General features: G+C 43.3%; 1 protein-coding gene across 1 annotated transcript in view; it reads left to right on the plus strand.

The window, feature by feature from the left end:
- LOC136573667 (neuronal acetylcholine receptor subunit alpha-7-like) overlaps positions 1 to 27,966 on the plus strand; it is a 132,611-nt gene that overhangs the window by 60,928 nt on the left and 43,717 nt on the right. Inside the window, exons 7-8 of the mRNA XM_066574928.1 lie at positions 8,733 to 8,927; positions 26,492 to 26,578. Coding sequence (XP_066431025.1) covers positions 8,733 to 8,927; positions 26,492 to 26,578 — 282 coding nt within the window. The remainder of the gene's footprint in view (positions 1 to 8,732; positions 8,928 to 26,491; positions 26,579 to 27,966) is intronic.

The raw sequence follows: 27,966 nt of genomic DNA on the forward strand, positions 1-27,966 counted from the left end.
AACATACAATTTATCCGGCTGCTGTGGCTTCTTAGGAAGATATCCTAGTACTTGTTTACCCACTTCCAACTCCAATGGTAATTGGCTGGCGTGCTCTAGTGGTTCCAAGCTGTACGTGTCATAATAGAGCCTTAATGACATCACAATGCAGCTTATGAGAACATGTTGGGGCATGTTCGCGCGTTGCTGCGAAGACAGACATACATACATACTACGTTTTTATATATCTAGATGACGGCAGCAGCGACCACTGAGGTTTACCGCTGGGGTATGTCACTCTTATTACTAATGGGGGGAGTGTCACTATTATTACTGCTGTGGGATGTCACTATTATCGCTGGGGTGAAGGTGTCACTATTACCGCTGGGGTATGTGTACATGTGGCAGAAATGGGCAGGGCTCTTTCAGAATAGACCGGGTGCAGATTTTGACTGCTTTTTAGATGCGGAAATGCTGCAGAATTTTCCACAGAAATCTCCGCTGAGGACATTCTGCAGTATTTCCGCGTCTAAAAAGCAGTCAGAATCTGCACCCGGTCTATTCTGAAACAGCCTTGTCCTTTTTAGAACGACGGGGGTAAAATCATACGTTGTGATAAGCCCCGCCCCCTGACGTGTTGGCACTTTGCGATACATAAGTGGGTTTTGGGTTGTAGTTTGGGCACTCGGTCCCTAAAAGGTTCGCCATCACTGGCCTAGTACATGTTTGCCCACTTCCAACTTCAATGGAGACTGACTGTAAATGGCTGGCGTGCTCTAGTATTTATGGTTTCAAGCTGTACGTGTCATTGCATACAGTCTGTCTATCTATCTATCTATCTATCTATCTGGGTTATTGCATACAGTCTATCTATCTATCTATCTATCTATTTATCTATCAGGGTTATTGCATACAGTCTATCTATCTATCTATCTATCTATCTATCTATGACATCAGGAAATGAGAGAATTAGATTTTGTAGGCCGCTGCTTCCCCCTTGCGGGCTGAATAAAATAGCCGTTGGGTGGAACATACAATTTATCCGGCTGCTGTGGCTTCTTAGGAAGATATCCTAGTACTTGTTTACCCACTTCCAACTCCAATGGTAATTGGCTGGCGTGCTCTAGTGGTTCCAAGCTGTACGTGTCATAATAGAGCCTTAATGACATCACAATGCAGCTTTATAGAACATGTTGGGGCATGTTCAAGGGCGTCCGATGTTGATGACATCAGTGATGACATCACAATAGCAGGTGGCTTACTTATTCGATCTACGTGGGGGGGGGCGTAACTTTCGACGACGCTCGCGCGCCATTTATCGTAGGATATTTGTACTATGCCTATAATCTTCCCAGGAGTGTACTCAACAACTTCCCAAAGTTTCATGGCGATCGGATGAATGGTGTAGTAGCGCATAAAGGACAAACACGCACGCACGCACACAGACAGACATACATTCAATTTTATATATATAGATGATCACTATTTCACAAGTACCCCCCAACTTGCACACCTGTTATTTTGTCAGGTCTGTTGATTAATATTAGGTCCAAAACGACTGTCCTTTTATTTGGGTCCTGTGTGAGTAATTATCTTTAGTTATTGACAGAAACTTGATACCATTATGAGATCTGCATGTTTCAGCTTCCCAGATTTTAATTTGCTCTTTTTTTTCCTCCACATTTCTCTACTAGAGATGAGCAAGCGTACTCGCTAAGGGCAAATACTCGAACGAGTAGTGCCTTTTGCGAGTACCTGCCCGCTCGTCTCAAAAGATTTGGGTGCCGGCGGGGGTGAGCGGTGAGTTGCGAGAGTGAGGGGGAGTGGGGGGGGAGAGAGAGATCTTCCCCCCCTCCCCCTGTTCCTCCCCGCTCTCCCCCGCCGGCACCCGAATCTTTTGAGACGAGCAGGCAGGTACTCGCAAAAGGCAATACTCGCTCGAGTAATTGCCCTTAGCGAGTACGCTCGCTCATCTCTACTCTTTGCCCTTAGAGACTCCACATGTTAATCTCCTTACAGTCTAGGCAGTAAACTGGATTTTGCATAAAGACAAACCCCTCCTCCTTTCCATTTTTTACAATCCTTTCTAAACAAACTGCAACCTTGAAAGTTAACCACCCAGTCCCAGCCTTCCTCCAACCTTGGTTTCAGTTATTGCCTCTGTGTCCTAGTTTTCCTCAGACAATATTACTTCCAGTTCCTCCACATTATTCGTCAGACTTCTAGCATTTGTCACTGTTCAGTTTAGATGTTTTTGGTTATTTTTTTTAATTAAATGCATCCTATTAACTGTCAGTTCTAACTGTACTAACCCCTCTCACGGATCCACACTTATTTTCATTACTTAGTGCATACGGTGATCTGGGACTATGTTCCCCTTTATCTCCATGGTTGCCCTCCCAGTCCCTACTTTAAACACTCCTTTAACCTTCTAGCCATCTTCTCTCCAAACACACCTGCACTCTCCCCATTGAAATGCAGTTGATGCCTAAGGTAGAACCTGTAGCAACGGTAAAGTCAGCCCAGTTCTCCAGAAACCCAAATTCCTCCTTCCTATACTAAAGGCCCTTTTACACACAATGATTATCGCTCAAAATTTGGTCAAACGCCTAAAGTGAGTGACAATCATTATGTGTAAATGCGGGCAGTCCTGCACTTTTTGTTTAATGATGGATTTCAGCTCGCATAAAATCTATTGGTAAAGCCACTGATAGACTGAGCAAATTCATTTATTTAAATGCATTTTGCTTAGTGTTTCAAAAGACTCCATGATGGATTCACACAATGGAATCACACTGGGCAGATAGTCCCTTGTACTAAATACATTCCTGCACTGCCACTGAGTTTACTTTAGCTAATTAGGGAAATGGAGTAGTTATCTGTGCGTGAAAGTTAATGCAAAACCGTCATTAAATATTTCAATCTTTCGGCTGTTTGAGCGATTATCTTTGCATGTAAAAGGGCCATAACTCTTGAGCCACTTGTTTACCTTCCTAATCTCTCAAGTCAATGATATACCTTCCTTGGTGTTATCATCGGACTGGCGGATGTTTTTTTTTTTTTTTTGCCTATTTCTTAGATGGCGGACTGAGGTATCAGGATGCAGTGCTCAGACGTTTCTAGTGGGTAGGACATACAGGGGTTCATAAGAACAAGTGTCTTTGGCAACAAGTGCCATTGAGCATTCCCTCTGGATGGAAAGAACATCCCTGTTTGAGTCAGGTCAGAAGGCTGTGATGCAGTTGCAAAGCAGAATCTGAGCTACAGAGACTCCAGTAGTGTAAGGAGCACCGAGTGGCCGGTGTGATAGACGGATTGAAGCTAAATCTCCGGGACAGTGACTGGGCATTGTGAAAAGAAGGCTGCAATGGACTAACTGCAGAAGTCCAGTAAAGCATGCATAAAACCTATAGGACTTAAGAGGTGGGTGTAAAGAGAAGACTCTCTGCAAGTGATCTACAGCAAGGTTACTAAGAGATTGAGCAATAAAAAGACCGCGGGAGAGTCAGGACACCCCAGTCTCTACAGACATTATGAAAACGCTGGGGAAGCCACTATCTCAACCACATCCAACCATTGTATATATTTGTATATAGAAACTTGTCCTGCAAAGTTATAAGATTGAGCCTAAATTATGTATCCACCAGACTGTGACCGAACCTTGGAATACTTAAATATGCTTTACATGAGTAAATCTGACTCCTGACATACAATGCCTGCCTGCCACTGATATTTTTGTATCCTGTGGCCAATTTTCTCGGTTACATTATTTTGGTGCCATGAGTGTTGTGTCCTCTGTGATGCATACAGAAGCTCAGAACGTGCATCCGTGTGCATGACAGAGGAGGAATATATTCTATGTAGCGGTAAACTATGGTTCGCCTGTTAGATACCTGATCAGTGTTACCAGAATATCAGCAGTCTCATGTTGTGTACTGGATCACATTACCAATGCCATATTTAGTCCACTCAGTTGGCCCATGGGATGAATAACTGTAGACTAATAGGTTAGTTATACCATTTTTTTCTAGATGGGGGACTACTGCATGGGTATAGAAAAGAAATGTGAGTATATTATTAACCACATTCCAATCCACTGTCTGACATCTTCCTACATTCTGATTGAAGCTTGTACAGCTCCAGTGTCAGAAGATGTCCGACAGGGTATTCTTACCGTCTATTGCCAGCCACTCCGCTGTTGGAGCCTCTCTGGTGCACACACACTGGCTTAAGCCAGCAGATGGCACCCTTGTATAACAGCAAAAAGAGAGAGCCTTTTAGGAAACCCCGAATCCAAAATTGGATTGGAAAGGGTTAATGCCGTTAAAGCAGAGCTAAACTGTCTCCCCCGGCCCAACGGCAATCCGGGCTCAGCGTAAATGCGCCAGACCTTGGCTGTCTAAACGAGCGCACAAATGGCCGTGACACAGCCGACAGAAATTAGCTACGCTCATGTGAAAGAGCCCTAAATGTCATGTGTTGTTGCATTTATCTATTTTTAATACCTTCTAAGGACCAGATATTTTTTATTTTGTCCTTATGTGTAAAGCCATAACAATTCAAATAGGGCATACTTCGTTTTTCTCATGAGTGTAATTATAATTACTGTTATTGTTATTCATCTCCAATCCCATATATTCAGATTTTTCATGGGCCAAATAAATATGGGCTTTTCCAGAACGTGGATGGCTCTCGTTTCACTAAGGGCCCATTTAGACACAACGATTCTCGCTCAAAATTCGTTCAAAAGACATCTTTTGAGCGAATCGTTGTGTGCATTTACACGGCAAGATGATCGCTCAAAATTCACTCAAACTTCAGTTTGAGTGACAGTTTTGAGCATTCACTTTGCATAAGTGTGTAAATGAAGGCTCACGCTGTATGCAGAAGACAAGCTGGACCGCTATCTTCTGCATACAGCTGCTGTCTTCTCGGAGCGCACAACTGATATGCAGCTGACTGCTCCAAGCAGGGTATGCAGAACACAGCTGGAGCGCTGTCTTCTGCATACTCCTGCTGTGTTTCTTGAGCGCTCAGTTGGTATCCCGCTGAGTGCTCCAAGCGAGATATGCAGAAGACAGCTGGAACATTGTCTTCTGCATACTTCTGCTGTGTTCTCCGAGCGGGATACCAGCTGAAACAATAGTATCAGCGGTATCCTGCTGAGAACTCAGCGTGTGGTCCTGATAAGACTCATCGTTGTCTTTTAACCCCTTAACGACCGCCCCATCGGGATTCTACTTCCTGGCCGGCTGGGCTTTATTCCTAGAGGACGTAGTTTTATGCATCCTCTAGGAATGACAGCCCTGCAGGCTCAGGACGTGATAGCTCCATGCTGCCAGTTACCGGAAGTAGCCGACAGCATGGAGCTGTCATCCCGGGCCGCGGGACCCCACCCCCGGTAACGCGATCGCCGGTATCCACCGGATACCGGCGATCGCGTTAAAGTCAATGCAGAGTTAAAAACAATTAAAGTTTCAGCTCCCCTTACGGATCGGATCCGTAAGGGGAGCTGAGAGTACTCACCCCCGGTCCTCCGCAGCATCCGGATCCTTCGGTCTTCTCCCCGGCACTGCCGCCGGCGTTTGCGCATGCGCGCCAGACGAATTACGTCACGCGCATGCGCAGAGAGCCGGGAGGCCCGGGAAATTTAAAAACTCCCTGCTCCCGGCTAGAATGAGTAGCCGAGAGCAGGGAGCTGTCACCGGGAGCCGCTGTATGCAGTTCCCGGTCACATGATCGCTGCTATCCAATGGATAGCAGCGATCATGTAAAAGTAAAAAAAAAGTTTAAAAAGTGTAAAAAAAAAAGATAAAAAGTTTGTTTCATCTCCCCTCATGGATCATATCCATGAGGGGAGATGAAATTAGGTACCTTAAGCCCCAGATTTATCCGCGGACTTTGCCCGGCTTTTGCGCACGCAGGCGCAAAAGCCGCAGATTGGCGCGGTAATTTAAAATCTACCCGCACCTGGCTACTAAATGTAGCCAAGAGCCTGGAGATTTCATGGGCGGCCACAATACGCGTTTCCCAGTCATGTGATCGCTGTTATCCAATGAATAACGGCGATCACGTAAAAGTAAAAAAAAAGCTAAATTTTTCACCTCCCATCGCGGATCGGATCCGTGAGGGGAGGTGAAATTACTTAAATAAGGCCACCAGCGAGGTTCCCTGAGGGATCCTTATCCGCGGACCCTCCACCAGTTTTGGCGCATGCGCCCGTCGCCAAAATGGCGGACGCAAGTGCAGAAGCTGGGGAGGGCAAAAGAAAATTTAAAATCTTCTTGCTCCTGGCTACTAAAGGTAGCCAAGAGCTTAGAGATGTCACGGGGGGCCGCGGTGAACAGTCTTCGGTCACGTGATCGCCATTATCCAATGGATAATGGCGGTCACGTAAAAGTCAAAAGACAGTTAAAGTTTGACGCTCCGTTCAGTTTAGGCCCCGTTGTGCATCCAGACAGAAGATTAGGGCCACAATGCATATGTTTCTGAACACGGGACAAATGGGGGTATATATTTTGGGGTGAACGTCTTCATTCCTATGTATGCTGTACAAAAAAAACTATTTTTAAAATTACATAATTGCCAAAAAAACAAAAATCATAATTTTTTCCTTCTGCTTTGTTCCGATTCATTTAAAAACTGTGGGGTCAAAATACGCAGTACACCGCTAGATGAATGCATTAAGGGGTCTAGTTTTTAAAATGGGGTCATTTGTGGGGGTCCTCTATCGTTTTGGTCGCTCACGGGTTCTATAAGTGGGCAATGGGGCCTGAAACACCTTCAACCAAAATGTCTGTTCTGAAAACCACCCGCTGCTCCTTCCAGTTTGGGCCCTGTTGTGCATACGGACAGAAGATTAGGGCCACAATAGGTATGTTTCTGAACACGGGACAAACGGGGGTATCCATTTTTGGGTGAAAGCCTCCACTTATATGTCTGCTGTCCAAATAAAAATGTTTTTAAAATCACATAATTGATAAAAAAAACAAAAATCGTAATTTTTTCCTTCTTCTTTGCTTTGCTTCATTCAAAAACTGTTGGGTCAAAATATGCAGTACACCCCTAGATTAATGCGCTAAGAGGTCTAGTTTCCAAAATGAGGTCATTTGTGGGGGTTTTCTATTGTTTTGGCCGCTCGAGGGGTCTACAAGTGACCAATGGGGCCTAAAACGCCTTCATCAAAATGTCTGATCTGAAAGTCACCGGCTGCTCCTTTCGGTTTTGGCCCCGTTGTACATACGCACAGAAGATTAGGGCCACAATGGGTATGTTTCTGAACACGGGACAAACGGGGGTATGCATTTTGAGGTATAAATCCTCGTTTTCATGTGCACTATAGAGAAAAATTCTGTGTTAAAAATTACGTATTTGCAAAAATATGAAATTTTATTTTTTTACTCTAAATTGCATTAATTCCTGAAAAGAAACTGTGGGGTCAAAATACTCCTGACCCCCCCCCCCTCAGTGAATACACTAAGGGGTGTAGTTTTTTAAATGGGGTCATTTGTGGGGTTATCTATAATTCTGACACCTATGAGCCTTTACAATCTTGGCTTGGTGCCGGAAAATAAAGCGTTCCTCAAAATGTTGATAAGTAATGTTAAATTTGTACGTCTCCTAAATGGTTAAAAAAAAACAAAAGTTTTTCAAACGTGCGTTCAGAATAAAGTGAACAGATGTAAATATATATCTGAGCAAAAATTTGTACAGTATGTTTGCACATATTTGAGATATTACAGTTGAAAACGTGAAAAAATGACAATTTTTTCAAAATGTTCCCATTTTTGGGGTTTTTAATAAATATACACAAATTCTATGGGGTCTATTTTTACCACCTAAATGAAGTACCACATGTGGCGAAAAAACAATGTCAGAATCCCTTGGATATGTAAAGTCTTCACGGAGTTATGATATGTTAAGTGACACATGTCAGATTTCCAAAATTTGGCTCCGTCACTAAGGCGCACACAGGCTTCGTCACTAAGGGGTTAAGCTTGCAGAAAGACAGCGATGAGCTAATCATTAAGGAAAACTGCACGATGGCCGCGTGTTTAGACCCAACGATTCTCGCTCACAAGACTGCTTTGAGCAAATTTTCAGCGAGAATCGTTGGTCTAAATGGGCCTTAAAGGGGTTGTCCCGCGAAAGCAAGTGGGGGTAAGCACTTCTGTATGGCCATATTAATGCACTTTGTAATATACATCGTGCATTAAATATGAGCCATACAGAAGTTATTCACTTACCTGCTCCATTGCTAGCGTCCTCGTCTCCATGGTGCCGTCTAATCTCCCGTTTAGACGCGCTTGCGCAGTCCGGTCTTCTCCCTTCTGAATGGGGCCGCTCGTGCCGGAGAGCTGCTCCTCGTAGCTCCGCCCCGTCACGTGTGCCGATTCCAGCCAATCAGGAGGCTGGAATCGGCAATGGAACGCACAGAGCCCACGGTGCACCATGGGAGAAGACCTGCGGTCCACCGTGGGTGAAGATCCCGGCGGCCATCTTCGCAAGGTAAGTAAGAAGTCACCGGAGCGCGGGGATTCGGGTAAGTACTGGACGTTTTTGTCTCGCGCCGAACGGGGGGGCTATTGAAAAAAAAAAAAAAACAGTTTCGGCGCGGGACAACCCCTTTAAGATGTATATATTAAGGAGTGACATGTATCTATCGTCTAATAGTCTAGGAACGATTGTTACCATGGCAGGAATATACATAATTATAAATATTTGAATCAGTTACATTCTATTTGTTTCTGCAGATGTACCAGGAAAAAGAAATGAATTGTACTATGAATGCTGTAAGGAGCCCTACCCAGACGTGACCTACACCGTGACAATGCGCAGGCGAACATTATACTATGGATTGAATTTATTGATACCTTGCGTCCTTATATCTGGATTGGCGTTACTGGTCTTCCTGCTGCCCGCTGATTCGGGAGAAAAAATATCACTGGGTATGTAATAACGTTTCTATGGAAATATTAAAAGCCCATATATTTGAGATATGTGTTCACATTAGGAATGATGTCTCCAGATGCTGTGTGTTCTTTATTACTGTACTATGTGGTGGATAAAAGCTGCATTGATTTATTTACCAATTACGGGGAACAGCCACATCAATACTATTTGATACCCAGTTTGCGCTTTATTCTGCTATGCGAGAAGCAGTACAGCGATTGAGATTTTATTAAAAGCCAGCATGAGACATCTTACATCGCTGCAGTCAAATATACGATAAATGATCAGGATTTCGAAAATCTAGAGGGGTTTCGATCTTTTTTTCTTTTCTTATGGTTGAGTTATCAAAGGCAAAAGAAAATATATTGCTTACGGCTCCCAAGGCTTTTTATGTAACATTATACACTTCAAGTTTCTCTATTTGTATTTTCTTTTTATCTAAATAGACCTAAAGTTTGTTTTCATTAATTTCAGTTTTAACTTTTTCCCTAATTAACTTTTTCCTGATCCAGAGCTCCACATCCCCTGTCAGCACGAAAGGCCCTTTATGTAAGCGTGTGTGTAGATGTTTTAGGTTAAAACCAAGTAATATGGTACCTTTTAACCCTTTGCAATCCAATTTTGGATTCAGGGTTTCCTAAGGGGCTTTCTCTTTCTGTCATTATACAATGGTGCCATCTGCTGGCTAGACCTAGTAATGCAGTATGTGACATGCTGGAGAGGCCCCTGACAACAGAGCGGCCAGTAATATACAGTAAAAATACCCTGCTGGATGTCTTCCGACATCAGAGCTGTACAGCCTTCAATCAGAATGTCTTTAGACGTCAGACAGTGGATTGGAAAGGGTTAATGGCTAATGTTTCTTTTACACAGGGATGTGCTTATACACAGGAACGAGCTAACAGCGCTTCCTGAATGGAGGTGGAGGGGGCTGGGGATTGCGGCATGGCTTGGTAGAATGCCTGTCCGATTTTGGTATAATGTAATACTATAGTATTGCAGTATACTGTTTGAGCCATACACCCCCTCTTTTCCAATATTATAATAAAAAAATAAAAACAATAAAAAAATTTTAAAAAAAGCCTATTTGGAATTGGTGCATCTATGAAAGTGATACATTATTTGTTCTGCACAGTGAAAAAAAATACACAACACTAGAATTGCACTTTTTTGGCCACCTCTAAGAAAAAAAAAATCTAACAAAAAGTGATAACGTCCTATATACTCCAGAATGGTATCAAGATAGACTAGAGGATATTCTTCAAAAAATTAGCCCTTACAAACTATGTTGACAGAAAGTTATGGTGGTCGGAAGATGGTGGCAGAAAATACTTAAATTTTTTACCAAAGATAATATATTTTTTTTTGCTATACTGCTTTTAAAAACAGCTTTATAAATTTGGCATCATTGTAATCATACTGAACCGCAGAATAAAGTTATCATGTTACTTTGACTCAGTATGTACAACATAAGACCCCTCCCAAAGATTGTGGAATTCCGTTTTTTCCCATTTCCATTTCACTCCACTTAGAAATATTTAAAAGTACATTATATGGAACATTACATAGGATCATTGAAAAATACAAGTCATCCTGCAAAAAACAAGCCCTCGTACAGCGATGTCGATGGATAAATAAAAGTTATGAATGGTTTTTTTTAAAAAGGGAGGAAAAAACAAAAATTTAAAAAAAAAGAGGGTGGCTCCTGAGGGGTTAAAATTAGAGATGAGTTAGTATACTCGCTAAGGCACATTACTCGAGCGAGTAGTGCCTTAGCCGAGTATCTCCCCGCTCGTCTCTAAAGATTCGGGGGCCGGTGACAGGTGAGTTGTGGCGGGGAGCAGGGGGGAGAGAGGGAGAGAGATATCTCCCCTCCGTTCCTCCCCGCTCTCCGTCGCTCTCTGCTAGAGCTTCCAGACACCACAGTGTTATAATATATAGGGTGATTCCAATCAAAGACAGTTATGTCATATACGTACGATATTTTGCTGGAATACCCTTGAAATTGTCTGGTTTTATGTTATATAATTTTTTTTATCAAGCAACTGGTTCATTCTTTAGTTAACCCCTTAAGGACACAGCCCTTTTTTTTTCTATTTTCAGTTTTCCTTCCCACTTTCGAAAACTCCATCTGTCTCTCCTACTTCAAACGTGCAATAACAGCAAACCAAAATAATCTCTTGGCAATGTACACTTCATACTACCATGAATGCTAGTCATGTGTGGAAAAAACAAAAGAGGAGGAGAATTTTTTCTACTTGGCACCAAATGGTGACAGTCCCTGCTTAATATTGGATAGCTCACACTGATAAGGACGCAGCTAACCCTCGTTCCTTTGCCACTCACTAACCCTGCAAAAATGACAAATACCACTGTGAATATAAACAAACTCCACAAAATAAACCTCAGTACTTATCTTATGAGTTGCTGGTAGAACCACAGAACCCTGATCCAGCAATGTTCACCTACATCGGCAGAAGGAGACTGCAAATATTAAATAGCACAGAACCAGCACAAGGAAATGAAAACTCTCCCTAATTGCCCTTGATGTACTCCGACAGCAACACACACCCATAACAATTCCAACAAATGGAAATAAATCCCGAACAACTGGCAAAGTCAAATTCAAACCGGCACAACACCATTAATATAGCTGTCTGAGGGTTTGTTTTTTTACAGGATAAGTTGTATTTTTTAATGGTACTATTTAACCCCTTAGTGACGGCGCTATCGTAAAACTACGTCCTGCTGTTGCAGGACGTGTATGGAGGGAGGTAGCGCCGCTATCTCCCTCGACACCCACGGGCAATAGCCGCGCTCGGCCGTTCGGCCGATTGCAGCTATTAACCCTTTAAATGCCGCTGTCAATTCTGACAGTGGCATTTAAATCCCCCGAACGCTGTTTGGGGGTCCCCCCCGCCCCCCCCCCCCCCCGCGGTGAGATCGGGGGAGCCGTGCAGGTGTCATGGCAGCCGGGGGCCTAATGAATGACCCCAGGGCTGCCTTAGCAGACTGCCTATCAAGCCATCCACACAGGGTGGCTTGATAGACTGCCTGTAAAAAAGCAGTATGACGTAATGCTATAGCATTACGTCACACTGCAGGAGTGATCAAAGCATCGCATGTTCAAGTCCCCCAGGGGGACTTCAAAGTAAAGTAAGAAAAAAGATCAATAAAGTTTTTTAAATTGTAAAAAAAAAAAAAGTTATAAAAGTTTAAATCACCCCCCTTTTGCCATATCAATTATTAAAAAATCTAAATCATAAAATAAAAATATGTATTTGGTATTGCTGCGTCCGTAAAAGTCCGATCTATCAAAGTAGTGCATTATTTTTCCAGCACGGTGAACGTCGTCCGAAAAAAAAATAAAGAACGCAAGAAATTCACTTTTTTAGTTACCCTGTCCCCCAGAAAAAATGCAATAAAAAGCGATCAAAAAGTTGTATGTATTCCAAATTGATTCTATCGGAAACTACAGGACATCCCACAAAAATTGAGCCCTTGCACAACTACGTCGACAGAAAAATAAAAAAGTTATTGCGCGCACAAAATGACCGCAGAAAATAATTGAAAAAAATTAAATATCTTAAAAAAAAAATACAAGTACTACAGCAAAAAAAAAACTATATAAGTTTGGTATTGTAGTAATCATACTGACCCATAGAATAAAAATATCAGGTCGTTTTTGTTGCAGTTTGTGTGTCGTAGAAACAGGACGCACCGAAAGATGGTGGAATGTCATTTTTTTTTCCATTTCTCTCCGCTAAGAATTTTTTAAAAGTTTTTCAGTACATTATATGGTACAATAAATAATGTCATTGAAAAATACAACTCATCCCGCAAAAAAACAAGCCCTCATACAGCGACGTCGATGGATAAATAAAGGAGCTACGATTTTTTAAAAGGGAGTAGGAAAAAACAAAAATGGAAAAAAGCTAAAAAGCTCCGTCACTAAGGGGTTAATGTAGCATATAATGTACTGAAACAGAAATCGGGGAGAGCGCCTTGCACACTTTTTAAAATAAAAAAAGGAGAGAGGTGGGGTTTAACTCATTGGGTGCCCAGCGTGTCACCGTAGTCACACGCTTGCACTAAAGATCCAGCTGCTCCTATAGTGATATCTTTATAGAGGTTCCCCCGCCAGAAAAAATGGATAGCAAACAAAATAGAAAAAAGAAAAAAATCCTTTGCTATGCTTATAGTGGAGTAACCTCAAAAGAACGGTCACCTTCCGGTTTGATCCACGAGAAATTTATTCCATAAAAGCACCGAGGTAATAGAACTAGAGATGAGCGAACGTACTCGGTAAGGCCGATTTCGCAATCGAGCACCGCGATTTTCGAGTACTTCACTACTCGGGTGAAAAGTACTCGGGGGCGCTGTGGGGTGGGGGGTTGCAGAGGGGAGTGGGGGGTAGCAGCGGGGAACAGGGGGGAGCCCTCTCTCTCTCCCTCTCCCCCCCACTCCCCTCTGCAACCCCCCACCCCACAGCGCACCCGAGTACTTTTTACCCGAGTAGTGAAGTACTCGAAAATCACGGTGCTCGATTGCGAAATCGGCCTTACCGAGTACGTTCGCTCATCTCTAAATAGAACCTCTTAGTTAAACCAACATTCAAAGACAAACATAAGTATGCAACACGTTTTGGTGTAAAAACACGCTTTTATCAAGCAATGTACTAAAAAGACTTTTAAAAAATTTGAAGTTGAGTAAAATGAAAAAACACACAAATGCGATTCCGCCATCTTTGGGGTGGGGGCTTGTTTCTATGTTTCTGTACTCACTGCAGCAAAAATGACATGATAGCTTTATTCTGTTGGTCAGTACAATTAGTGAGCCATTGTGGAGAACATATGACTTTTTGAACGCCTTTTAGTAAATTTTTTCTTGGAGATGGGGTAACTAAAAAAGGCATAATTCTGACAATTCATAATTGTGTGACTGTGAACTGTGAGGTTTTTTTCTTAAACTTCTATTACCTTTTATTTTTTTTAGACAGCAGTCATACACTCAGCTATGTAACTGAAGACTGATTTTCCTTAGCAATAGTCCTCAGCTAAATCGGTGAATAGGGATAGGGACAGTGTTTCAATACAGTTTTTATAATAAGTGCATACTGAATAGGTTAATTAAAAGTATTGAAAATAATGCTTAAAATTGCCTGCTTTTTTGCTCAAAAAAATGTAAATGACAGTTACACTTAATAATAATACCCAATAATATTTATTAGACTTCGCAATAAAATTCTGCACCAAAATCCACAGTGAAATCTGCACATGATTTTAGTGTGGTGGGGCAAGGGGGGTTACTTGCCTGTGGATTACCGATCTCAACGTTCAGAAAATGGGCACCACACAGGAAGTTTGCTCTAAATCTGGCACCAGGCAGATTTTATTCATGCACAGCAAACACTACAATTCATGTACAAAGTCTTCGGTTTGCAACCCACAGGGTCACTAGTCCAGCCCAGGCCATCTGGAGGGCGTCCTCCTCAATCAGACCGGGTGACTGGTCCCAAACAGGTCCACATAAGACCTCCGCTAGCAGTCCTTCAGCTCCACTGAGCTATCACTTCCCCCTGAGTATGGCAGGAACTGATTCTTTTATCTCATTTCCTGTCCCACTCAGGTATTCTCTCTCAAATTAAGTCCCAGAATGCCTGTCTAGCAGCCTCTGCAGGCATTTCTACGTACTGCACGCCTACAGTGGATTTTGGTGCGGATTTCACTCACTACATTCAAATGAAATCCACTGTGAAATTTCTGCAACAAACAGAGCTTACGCAGATTTGTAAATGCACAACATGACTCACATCCATAGCACATTTTTTTCCACTATTAGTGAAACTAAGATTGTACTGTACTTATGGAATTGTGGTGGACAAATTCCATAACTAGTCCGTGTTGTGTGAATCCAGCCTCAATTATTAATCAGTATTAGCAATTCTAACAGTAATTCCCAGAAGTAGTCTTTAAAATAGTATAACAAAACATAACAAAAGCAGCATCTTAGGAAAGATCACTATTTTGTCACAAGATATAAAAATTACATAAGTAGTTACTGAAAAACATAGTAATGGCTTAGTCACATGGGCACATCGGCGCCCGTGTTACTGCAGGAAGAAGACGGACGTACTTCAGGACGGACGTCTCTCTGCAGCGCCGGAAGAAAGAACATGTGACCGGCTTCATTGCTGGTCAGGTGTTCTTTCTTCAGCGCTGCGGGGAGTCGTCCGTCTTGAAGTACGCCTGTCTTCTTCCTGCAGTAAGGGCTCAGTCACACGGGCGCATCGGCGCCCATGTACGGGTGCCGATGCGCCCGTGTGACTGAGCCCTAATGATGATATAGTATGAAATGTGTACTGTAGGTGTACTGTCCATCCTGTATCATCACTGATATAGAATTCTGGCAGACGGCCGGGTCGGATCCGGCTGCCAGAATTCTCGCAGCGGAACCCGACCTGAGGCCCTGCAGAGACCAGCGTGGCACTCTCCTGCTCCCGCGGCTCTGGTTCTTTGATGTGCCGGCTGTCGGGCAGCCGGCGCATGCGCAGACTGGAGCCGGCGGCCGGGGAGTGACATTTCTGTGCGGGGCTCGCGGATATAGAACATGCCGTGATTTTTTTTCTGCGCATTTTCTAACGCAATCCTATGGCAGCTTCCACGGGCGGAAATTCTGCGGGAAACTCCGCCGCGAAATTTTCACCTGTGTGCAGGGTGCCTTAGTTAGAGGCGAGACTTCGTTTAGACAAATTAGAATTATTTCTCATGAGAGTTCTGTAAAATGGCCTTGAACACAGCCTTGCATTCTTATAACAGAAAAGTAATATGAGCGAAAGAAAGACAGTGAATAGCTGTAAGAAGAGCAAGTTACAAAACATAAAATGAAGGATAGGAAATCGTATAGTTTCCCTCACACCAGCATGGTTCATATCATCCCCCACGTATCGCAACAACCCGCTGTTATCTGCACTGAGGTTATCACACCTTCCGGTTGCAGGCCTCATTGTTTTCCACTGCTGCTAAGCACCTGACTCCTCCACCAGTTCGTCCTGCACTGAGAATACACTGCTGGGGTAGGAGCCTGATACTTAGCGGGCGACTGTGAGGTCCAGAACCAGAAGATGTGATCAACTCAGTGCAGATAACAGTCCATTGTGGGTGGCTGTGCGCTGGAGGATTTTCTCCTGGGTACTGCACTACAGTGGCAAGGGGGGCCTCTGAGCCCCCCCTGGCTGGCTTAGGGACCAGGTCACAACTGCAGCCCCAAAAGTTACCACTGCAGGTAAGGAGTGTGGTTACCTTGGAGGGAAGATAGGGCATCTGGATTTAGTAAGACTGATATCTTCTCATAGAACTGTATCACCTGAAGCTTCACGTCAGCAGAGCCAATGTAGGAGGTTATATTTCAAATTTAGAACAAGAACAGCTTGCAAAATTGGCCGATAGCATTCTGTACACTTAATCGGATCAGAAAGAGTGAAAAGTCAAAATTTATCTTGTCATCGTCCTTCTATAAAGCAACAGGCCTGTCACGTCTGTGACTTTGCTTGCCATAACAAATCCCCTTTTCTACCTGCTGTTTTGAAATTTGTCAACTATTTTCAGTGACTACATCACGAAAATCCTGCATGCTCAAATGAATTGTGACTTGAATAATCCCTTCCTCAGAGCCGGTGGATGATGACGTTTAGCTCTAAGCAAATTAGTTTGGTCGTTTGCTAGCTTTAGGGAATAAATTGAAGAAATGGAGCAGCGATCTATAAATGAAACATTACCAACTATGTAATGAATATTATCAGGAGGCTATAGGGATATATGGTCTCCAACCTGTGTCTGTCAGGGCATGCTGGGAGTTGTAGTTTCTCTATAGGCTAGAAGAACCACTGCTATAGAATGATAGGAATCCTAATGAAACATGCATAGATGAAGGTTCTCTATCCTTTGGGTGCGTTTTATATACTTTTCTATGACTGTCATATAATCCACGATAGAATATTGGATCATCTCCTAATCATCAAATTCCATTTATGACAGATTAAACGAATTTTACTATAATATATGCAGACACCTAGACTTAATTGGACTTGTATTAAATATATCTCTAATGATAACTAAGAGTTAATAGAGATTAAAAAAAATTCACATCTGAGATCTAGTTGGCTGTGACGCTCCATATTCATTCGCTCAGTTCATTGGAATCCATATATCTATATATATAAAGACGAAAGCCCTCACTGACTGACTCACTGACTGACTCACTGACTCGCCACTAATTCTCCAACTTCCTGATGTCGTAGAAACATAAAATTTGGCACGAGCATTGATTATGTCTGAAATAGGAAAAGCAAATGGGTTCCAACTCGATTATTCAATTTTAGCACAAAAGAATTAGCGTCCAAATTTTACGTACGGAATCTAATTTTCTCACTTCCCGTTGTCATAGAAACTTGAAATTTGGCACGAACATTGATTATGTCATAAATAGGAAAAGTTAATGGGTCCCAACTCCAATATTCAATTCTATGCGCAAAAGAATTTGCTTCCTAATTTTACGTACGAAATCTAATTCTCTCACTTCCCAGTGTCATAGAATATTGAAATTTGGCACGGGCATTGATTATGTCATAAATAGGAAAAGTTAATGGGTCCCAACTCGATTATTCATTTCTAAGTGCAAAAGAATTAGCGTCCAAATTTTAGGTACGTAATCTAATTCTCTCACTTCCTGATGTCATTTTATATAAAGGAAACGTCGCATGGTTGCCTCCACGTGGTGTTTCCTGGGTAACGCAAAGAACCATGCAAAATGGGGAACGTATTTTTTCCTCGGTATCTCTAAAGTAACGACTACTTCATAAGATTTTCCGTGTGAATACCAGATAAACACCAGTACCAAATTAACTCGAGCGAAGCCAGGTATATCAGCTAGTCTAACATATATAAATGCAAACTGTTATCAATACAGATCAGCTACAACATTAGCACCACTGATAAGCGAAGTGAATGACATGATCTCTGATATTGGCACCTGTCAGGAGTTGGGATATACTAGCCAGTAAATGCGCGGTAAGTTCTTGAAGTTGATATAATATAGTATGCTAGGCAGAAAAAATATTCCCATCCAGTTCAGCCTATCATCAACCCCCCACCCCGACCACTCTTCCCCCATCCAATGTTGATCCAGTAGGCAAAAGAAACCCCAATGAAATAGAAGCCAATTTCCCCCATTAAGGGCGCCCACCCACTGGCGATTTTTTTTCCTTTGCGTTTTGCGTTTTTTCTCAAGAGCAATTAGTTTTGAATGTGTTCCTGTCCACTGGCGTTTTTTTTTTTCGGTCCGTTGCAATTTTTAACATAGGAACTGTCAGTTGCATATGTGTCCTTATTTTTCTCTTAATGCACCCATGAATGTCAATGGAAATTAACGGAAAAGGTGCGAAAATGCCGTGAAAACGCCGCGGAAAACGCGCGGAAACGCTGCGTTTTTCACGCACGAAAATTGCAAACGCCAGTGGGTAGGCGCCCTTAGGGAGAAAAAAATATTTCTTGACTCCAGTCTGGTAATCAGAATAACCCCTGGATCACCAAAACGTCTGAATTAATTAGTGACACTAGCATGTAATAACTTGCTGAAAGCAGGAAAAATGAGCAATTTTAAGGATCTGAAGAACTTGGCAAATTGTTATGGCTAGATAAATGGTGCTCAGTTGGCAATTTACAAGACTTAAAGGAAACCTATCCCCTCCATGTCACCCCTTGAACTAATTTCACTATCCAGCATGAGATGAAAATTCAATCATTTCTAATGTGCTCTCTTTCGCTAAGGAGCCTGTGTGCCTCCATGGTCAGCTTCCAAAGTTATCCTTTGTGTTGAATACAAATCAACAGAGAAGAGTCATCCGGTTGAGAAGAGTCATGCTGATACTTGACCTGCCAAGTTAACTGTGCCCACTTTCTCTTGATAGACAGCTGGTTGCATCCCATGTTACACAAGAAATCCTGCCTATCAGGAGAAATGGGGCATCTTTAGCTGAGTAGCTCGTGAATTGGTGTGACTTTTCTCGGCCAGATGACTCTTCTCGGCTCATTTGGAACCTAACTGCGGAGATTAATTAATGAGAGCATGGTAACATGTTTTTTGTGTACACAAAAGATACAGTGAAACATGCGCACGCTAATATACAACGTATATTCGCTTTCACCCATTTGACACTGGCCTAACTTCCTTCTACATTGTTGATTTGTAGAACTTTTACCTGTGATTAATGCAATAATTAAAGTTTTTCTTCTTTAGACATTCAAAATATTCAATGCTCATGTGCCCATACAAATTGGATGCAAAACATATGGAAAATGACACGGCGCCTGCCCATGTACTGTCCAGTGCTCACGGATCACATATGTCGCATATGTAGTTCTTGTCCTTGAAAATAGAGAATAAGGGCGGCTTCACACAGGCATAATTTGCTCACAAAATACACACATTCATATTTCCTTTTTTTGCGCTCACATTTCCCACTCGTGCAAAAAAACAGGACCTGCTCTTTTTTTGTGCGCATTTTGCTCACCAAAGGTCCCAATGGAAGTCTGTGGGGGGCGGTAATGTGCACGCAATGTGCAGGGATGCCTGCAACTCTGAAAAACTTTTGGAAAAAAAGAGCACATCCGGAACTCATTAGGCTAAATGACCATTTAAATTGGTCCGTTTTCGTCTTCCGCACGCAAATGTACATGCCCTGTGTGCACAAAAAGTACAGTAAAATGCGCTGATACACGCAGTAAAAAACCTTGTTTATAGCACAAATACGTTGTGCTGAGGTGCGCGCAACTGTGAAGTCTCCCTAAAGCTTCTTTCTGATGAGCATATATTGGCTGCCGTTTTTACAGCTGGCCGATATACGCTACATTGGGAAGGATAAAACTGGTGAAGGGGCGCACAAATCAAACGTTTGTGCGCCCACTCACACGGCATGGGCCCCGGTGCATATACGCCGAGAGTACCATGCCGTTGCCCCTTTCCCCTCCCTCCCCATCGCAGGCTCACCTCTGCTCTCCTCCCAACTCATTCTTTGCAATGGGAGGGGCAGGGGGCGAAGCTAAGTGCTTAGCTCCACCCATACCCTGCCCCTTGTCCACAGCCAGCAATGGGAGAGGGGGGCAGGCCACCACTTAGCTCTGCCACCCCCCCCCCCCTTGCATTGCAAAGAGCCAGCGGGAAGGAGGGCAGGGGTGCACCTGCAGGGGGGAGGAGAGCAGAGGGAGGGAGTTTAGCAGCCATACCCTCCCGACGTATTCCGGCCCAAAAGATCTTTTAGGTCCGACATAAAAACACCCTGTCTCAGGAATACGGCCATGTGATCTGATGCATTGGAATCCAATTCGTCAGATCACAGTGTATATCAGTCAGCCGTGAAAACAGCGGGCCAATATACGCTTATAGGAAAGAGCCCTAAGGCATAAAGTGATTTTGTTTCATATGTACTGTTGGTCTGTATGATAAAACGCCCATGTGAATAGCCTAATAGGGTAATATAGGGCCATGTTCTGTCCTTGGAATACACGAACAGCACGCCGCGGTCAAAAATATACCATTCTACATGAGCGCTTAGCCACGTATTCCATCTTAATAGCTTAGTAATGTATCCCTGCTTTGTGTCAGTGAGTTAGAGAGTTGTTAGGGGGAGTGGTAACATAATACCAATCAAAGTGGCCCTGGAAAAAAATTACAAAGTGGCCTCATGTTGTAGGTGGGCCTAAATTGGCAGTAAGTTGGGCAAATACAAGTAGGTAGCGGTCAGCAAATCACCTATCGCAGCCACAAGGGTGGTAGGAGAGGAGAAGCCTATGTGGCATGCACCAAATTTACATTAAGCACGGTGAATGCTAGAATTGGAGGCACATAGTACATTAGGGGCCGCCTATTTCTAACCCATTAAACCTCCGTGACGGATATGAACATCATAGACTGGTTTATCTTTAGCTTCTATGACAGACATACATGTCATGTTACCTGCACCCTCATGATCCCTGTGTTGACTTACAGCTAAGCTCTCGCTGTAATGATCAGGACCATGATAACTGTCATTAACTCCCTAGATGTCATGGTCAATAGTGACCATGGTACCTAAGTGGTTAGATAGAGGGAGTTACTCCTGTCCTCATCGGCCCTGCACACATGTAATCGCAGGATTCCGATGGGTAATAATGCTTCCCTTATGCCCCCACTCTGTAATAAGACTTTAAATATGCCTCCACTCAGTAATAGTGCCCCATGTAGGCCCCCACTCAGTAACAATCACCCCTACACACCCTCACTCAGTGATAATGCCTCTCACAGAGCCCCAACTAGTAATAATGCCCCATATAGACCCCCACTCAGTAGTAATGCTCCATATAGGCTCCCCCTCAATAATAATGCCCCATATAGGCCCTGCCCAGTAAAATGCCCCTAACAGACCCTCAGTAATAATGCCTTTCATAGGCACCCACTTGGTAATAATGCCCCTCACAGGCACCCACTTAGCAATAATGCCTCATATAGGCCCACTCTCATTAATAATCCTGCTCACAGGCTCTACCCAGTTATAATGTCCCTCACAGGCCTCACTCAGTAATAATGCTTTATAGGCTCCCACTTAGTAATAATGCCCCATATAGGACCCCACTCTGTAATAATGCACTACATAGGCCTCATTCAGTAATAATGCCCCATATAGGTTAGTGAGAACCCCACTCAGTAAATAATGCCCCTCAAAGGCCCCCACTCAGTGATAATGCCACAAATAGGCTCCACTCAGCAAAAATGCCCCTCATAGGTCTCAGCCCTCCGAATTTAGTAGCAGTGCCCCTCATAGACCCTAGCCCCCCCCCCCACCCCAACCCCCGCCTCCCTCCACACTTAGCAGTGGTGACCCACGTAGGCCCCAGCACTTCCAGCAGTGACCTTCATGTATTGTAAAAAAAAGTTATACTCACCTGTGCTGCTCCTCCGGCTCCTGGTTTCTGCAGTCCGCACCCTAACAGCTCACCCACTGACTTTCATGTGTTGTGTGTCACAAGATCGCTCTACCTGGAACTCAGCGGGTGAGCTGTGAGAGCGCAGACTGCAAAGGCTCGGAGCAGGAAGAGCAGCACAGGTGACTATAACTTTTTTATGACATTTCACCTCTTCATTGGCCCCAGGACCAAATCAGGAATTTCCCTGGTGGGTTGAATGGACAGTCCACCCCTGATTGGTGGACAGTGCTTGCTGACTTCTATTGCCACCCTCCCATAGCCTCAAAAATAACTTCTTTGAGAGTTTTGTCCACTCGGCCCTCCACTCATTCTAAACACATGGTGGAAGCTGAGGGAGAATAGACACAGCCAATCTTAATGTTCTGTGGTGTATTCCGGTCCGCACTTGCAGCTCCTTTTCTACAGCTCCTTATTCTCCAGTGAAATGTTTGTATGCGGAGAGGAGGAAGACCTGTGCTGTGCAGTGAGTGGCATTCCTAAAATACTGCAGAGGGGTAGAATTATTAGAGCCCTTTCACACAGATTCCCATGTCCAGCGGGAATCGGAACGATTATCGTTCAGTGTAAATGCATGTCTGGACCGAAGGACAAACAAGAATTAATTTACAGTACTTCTCATTTGTTGTTCAGTTTCTGCTTGCAGAAAACGGAATATGGGATTGGCCCGTGTAAACTGGCAGTCGCTCATTCATGAACAACTGCCTGCTTACTGTGAATGGAGGTAGGCGAGCCAGAACGATCCCCGGCTGCTCCTCCGCCATTCATTGAGTGATGCTTGTTCCTGTGTAAAAGCATAAGATCGATTATTACTGAGACGACTTGTCAGGCATCTTCGCCCAACAGGTTGTCCCGTGTAAAAGGGCCCTTACTGGTCTGCAAAGAATGCAGTATCTAATAGCTCACACGAATACTAATACTATAACTAGATAACTTCCAATAACCTAATGTATTCATTAAAAGTGGGCTGAAAATGAAATGTTTGAAATGATAGAAGCCAATGCCCTGTTCATGTGACAATGATTGGGAATACTATGTTATCACACATTTAGGCTTTCCTATTGATGAAGGACATAAATAAACCTTCAAAGTGGCCTCATGTTGTAGGTGGGCCCAAATCGGTGAGCTGACAACATTGTTGGTGATGGCAAATTCGATAAAAGAGTACAAGAGAGGCCTGGATGCCTTTCTTGAGTGTTACATGTTATATCACTGATTACTTCAGGAGGGTCGGTGATCCCGGGATTATTCTGATTGCCATATTGGAGTCAAGAAGGTAATTTTTCCATAAATACGGAAAATTGGCTTCTACTTCATTGAGTTTTATTTTTTGCCTTCCTCTTGATTAACATTGGGGAGTAATAGGCTGAACTGGATGGACATGTGTCTTTTTTCGGCCTTACATACTAGATTACTATGTTCCATAATACTAACCGCTATGGTACATTACTACATCATTTTGGGGTCGGGAGGCGTATCATTTCTTCTTTAGGAGAGCACCTAGAAGGTATGTGGAGACACCTTGGAGACTTATAAGGCCATGCATGCTCCTCTGGGAAATATATGCAAATAAGGAAGATGGAACAATACCTCTGCAGCACCAGCAATAGGTGGCGCTGCAGTGGTATTGTTCCATCTTCCTTATTTACATAATTTTGAACACAGAGTAAACTCATACTAGTTTGAGTGCCCTTCCAAATTATCCTGACACCTTAGTTTTCAGAAATGAAATAGAATGAGGCTTATATTTTAATAGAAACCTGCAGTTTGTACGGGGGCTCTTTAGACATGTTATAGATTTGATGGTAGAGTGTCAAGGAGAAATGTTCGGGAAATCTTTTTTATTAGGACACTGATACCTTGCTAGGTCATGATTTTAAATGAAATGCACTGATTTCGTGTAACAAAAGGACTTAACATCAAAGAAGAAACAAAAATCAAATCTAATATCTGACCTGCAAGTTTGTTCTGCGTCTGCGGAGAACTTAAAAGTCTGTTTGTATTGGAGAGTTAAAGAAATTCAATTTCTTAGAAAATGAATGAAAGTCAATCAAAGTTCTGCTGGCTCTAGCTATATAGCAGAAGTTTAAAGGGAACCTGTCAGGTCCCTAACACGACCCTAGCCAGGTATATTGATTGGTACAGGAGTTTTGCGAAACCTACTTCTGAAAATTTGCATCACTGATGAGTCGCATGTGTCTCATTAATATTCATATATGCGCGCTCCCTCTGCCCTTTTCCTCCCTCCTGCAGCTGATTGACAGGTCTCGGTCTTACTGTGCACTCTGTGAAATTGTCTCTATACCATGCTGCCTATAGTCAGGGTAGCATTAGGGACCTGAGAGGTTCCCTTTAAAATGTGTATTTGTGTGATATTCTAATTAATGTCCCTTGAGTCTTTTTAGTAGCAAAAAAAAAATGTTCTACTGATATATTAGTATCAATATTTATGGGCCGTTAGGGAGGAAATGGGCAATAAATTCACCCTGCTAACCTCCTTTATTCCAGTACTGCTCCTACTGCCAACAGCAATTATTTCATTAATGAGAATATATTAAGGAAGGCCAGTTGTGCAGATTCCTAATTTTATAGCTAAGGTTCCTGCAAATTAAAGACATGTTCTAATTTTCTGAGTCTTGTAGTTACACTAAACTGCAAGAGGATTGACTTTTTGTCAACCAAGTAAAGGCATTTGAAGTAGGGGAGGTAACTGTAAGGAATGCAAAGAATGCAGTTGCACCCTGGCCCCTGAGCCTTAGAGGAGCCCAACACCACAAATATAGTTGGCCGCCCTGTTACTCATTTTGCATTGGGGCCCAGAAGCTGCAGATTACGCTTGCCAGGTAATATATTATATGTATTAGCCACTTATAAACTGGATGTTCAGTGCATGTTCTTCACCACTATAGGGGGCATATCTATCACCAAACCAGGTGTTAAATCCAGTATAGTTATCCATACAATAAAAGACACATTGCACTCAATGACCTGGACTCAGAGCATCATTGATGCCTATGATGCTCTGAGTTTGGTTCAGTAGACAGTGGTCAGGCTGGAACACCTGACTGTATTACAGGTGCATAAATGCTCCCATAATACACTTTTGTGAAACTGGCCTTAATAGGGTTATCTTATATCACCTTTCCATAGGATAAGTGATGAAAGTCTGATCGGTGGGGTTTTCGCTGATGAGACCCCCACTGATCCTGAGAGCAGAGGACCCACTTCCCCTATTTTTTTCAATGCAGGCTCATTGCCCACCCATATGGAGCGGTGGTCACACATGTGCAGTGCTCCATTCATTTTCAATGGGACTGCCAGAGATAGCCAAGTACAAGCCATTTCTTTCAGTGCATTTATGTGATGTCACCATGGGTGGGAAAGGCAGCCCCCACAGTGAGGAGGACAGGGAGACATGGGCCTTCCGTTCTCGGGATCGATGGGGGTCTCAGCAGTGAAACCTCTGGCAATTTGACTTTTATCACCTATCCTATTCTATGTATCAATGATAAAAGTCTATCTTGGGGATACCCCCATAAAAGTGTTTCCTGTCTCTGTTTGAGGAGGTCAGAAATGCTGTCTTTTCTCCTTACGGAGAACACCTAGATGGTGAGACTCAAATGGCCATGCACGCTCCTCTGGGTAATATGCAAATAAGGGAGATTGAATAAAACCTCCACATTGCCACCTATTGGACGGCAGCATTCCTTCAAGCCAAAGTCAGACTTTTTATACAAGCCTTGTAACAATGACTGGGAATTAAAAGCAAAGCCAGACTCCATGTACATACAGCTGTTTCAGGGTCTCACTAGCAAAGCCAGACTCCTACTGTACACTGATGAAGGGCAAAAACCCTGAAACAGCTGTCTGTACATGGAGTCTGGCTTTGCTTTTAATTCCCAGTCATTGTTACAAGACTTGTATAAAAAGTCTGACTTTGGCTTGAAGGAATGCTGCCTTCCAATAGGTGGCACTGTAGAGGTTTCATTTCATCTCCCTAATTTGTTTGAGGAGGAACAAGGGTGGAGATAAATAATATGTCCCATCATTCATGGGTCATATATTGGTAAATATGGGTAGTTCTAGGGTGATTTCCAAATTTTGCACTGGTGCTCAGGAGTTTCAACTTATGCAGAGATGGTTTTAATACATAGTGGTCCAGGAATCCTAATTTGCAATATACATGGTGTTAAGATATTCTCTAAAGTACATATCATCTATAGCCTTGTTGGTCTAGTAAACTGTCCTACTCAATGCCACTTCACTATTGAGTTACAGAAGGTGCCACCATAATGTGGTATCTGATTCTATCTTGGCCATAGACTCAGTAATCCTTCCAACTTCTCTTGCTATTACCCTAGTCATGTTGGAGTACTCTGTGGGCCTCCCACAAACTGATATTGAAATATTTGGTATAGGTCTTAAAAGATAACATTTAGAAAAAGTATATTTGTCTTAATTGTCATAAGATTTACATTGCTACATAGGACATCTAGGAAACCTTGATTAACCTTTATTGAACTTTCTGTTTTCTGCATACCCAGGGATCACTGTCCTCCTGTCCCTTACTGTCTTCATGTTACTCGTGGCCGAGATTATGCCTGCAACATCAGATTCAGTTCCTCTGATCGGTAAGTCACTTGAGAGGTATGTTTGTATGTTATATAACTATCATGTCATCAGTCTGGAAACATTTGTGGTCATCACTGTTCTTAAAGGTGTTTTCCCATCTCGGGAATCCTATTTCAGTGTGTTCAAAATCACAAAACAATGTACTCACCCGTAAGATGGTTATTTCCAAAATGCTCCGTTCTCCAGACCACCTCTTCTGTGGAAAGAAATAGCAGAGCACAAGAGTCGTTGGTGGCCAGGTAGAAAGCTAGCGTGTAGAGATGAGCGAGCATACTCGCTAAGGACAATTGCTCGAGCGAGCATTGTGCTTAGCGAGTATCTCCCTGCTCGGAAGAAAAGGTTCGCCGGCCGGCGCGGGTGACAGGTGAGTTGCGGCGGTGAGCAGGGGAAAGCAGGGGGGGAGAGAAAGAAAGAGAGAGAGATCTCCCCTCCGTTCCTCCCCGCTCTCCCCCGCAGCTCCCCGCCCACCGCCGGCAGCCGAATCTTTTCTTCTGAGCGGGCAGGTACTCGCTAAGGGCAATGCTTGATTGAGCAATTGTCCTTAGCGAGTATGCTCGCTCATCTCTACTAGCGTGCGTTCGCTCTGAGATCCCAGCCATCAGATGTAGACGAAAGAAATGCACAAGCACCGGCCTCCTCTGCATATTTCTCTCCATAGAAGAGGTAGTCTGTTTCTCTGGCAACAAGAAGTAAAAAACGAGAGGACCGAGGAATCAATATCTGCACTACCTGGGGAATGGAGTAGAGATGAGCGAGTATACTCGCTAAGGGCAATTACTCGATCGAGCATTGCCCTTAGCGAGTACCTGCCCGCTCGGAAGAAAAGATTCGGCTGCCGGCGGCGGGCCGGGAGCTGCGGGGGAGAGCGGGGAGGAACGGAGGGGAGATCTCTCTCTTCCCCCGCTCCCCCCTGCTCACCGCCACAACTCACCAGTCACCCGAGCCGGCAGCCGAACCTTTTCTTCAGAGCGGGGAGATACTCGCTAAGGACAATGCTCGATCGAGCAATTGTCCTTAGCGAGTATGCTCGTTCATCTCTAGAACGGAGTATCTTAGAAATAAATATCTTATGGGTGAATACATTGTTTTATGATTCCAAACACTTCGAAATAGGATTCCTGAAATGCGAATACCGCCTAACATACTAGAATTGTAAAGTCATGTAGTGCTGGGATCGGCTCATGTGTATTAGTTAAACCCTATAAGACTTAGGAGACTCTGCTTGCTAATTTATACTGTGTATCTTCACATTTTCTTGGATAGCTGCTTACATTATGAACATATTAGTATGTAATCATCCACAAATGAAGTGAGCTGGATAAAACAACCATTCGTTACGGTCAATAAGTGTATATGTCTTGAGGAAAGTGACATTGGTTTGCCTTTT

Source organism: Eleutherodactylus coqui, chromosome 7 (assembly GCF_035609145.1).
Source record: "Eleutherodactylus coqui strain aEleCoq1 chromosome 7, aEleCoq1.hap1, whole genome shotgun sequence".
NCBI lineage: Eukaryota > Metazoa > Chordata > Amphibia > Anura > Eleutherodactylidae > Eleutherodactylus > Eleutherodactylus coqui.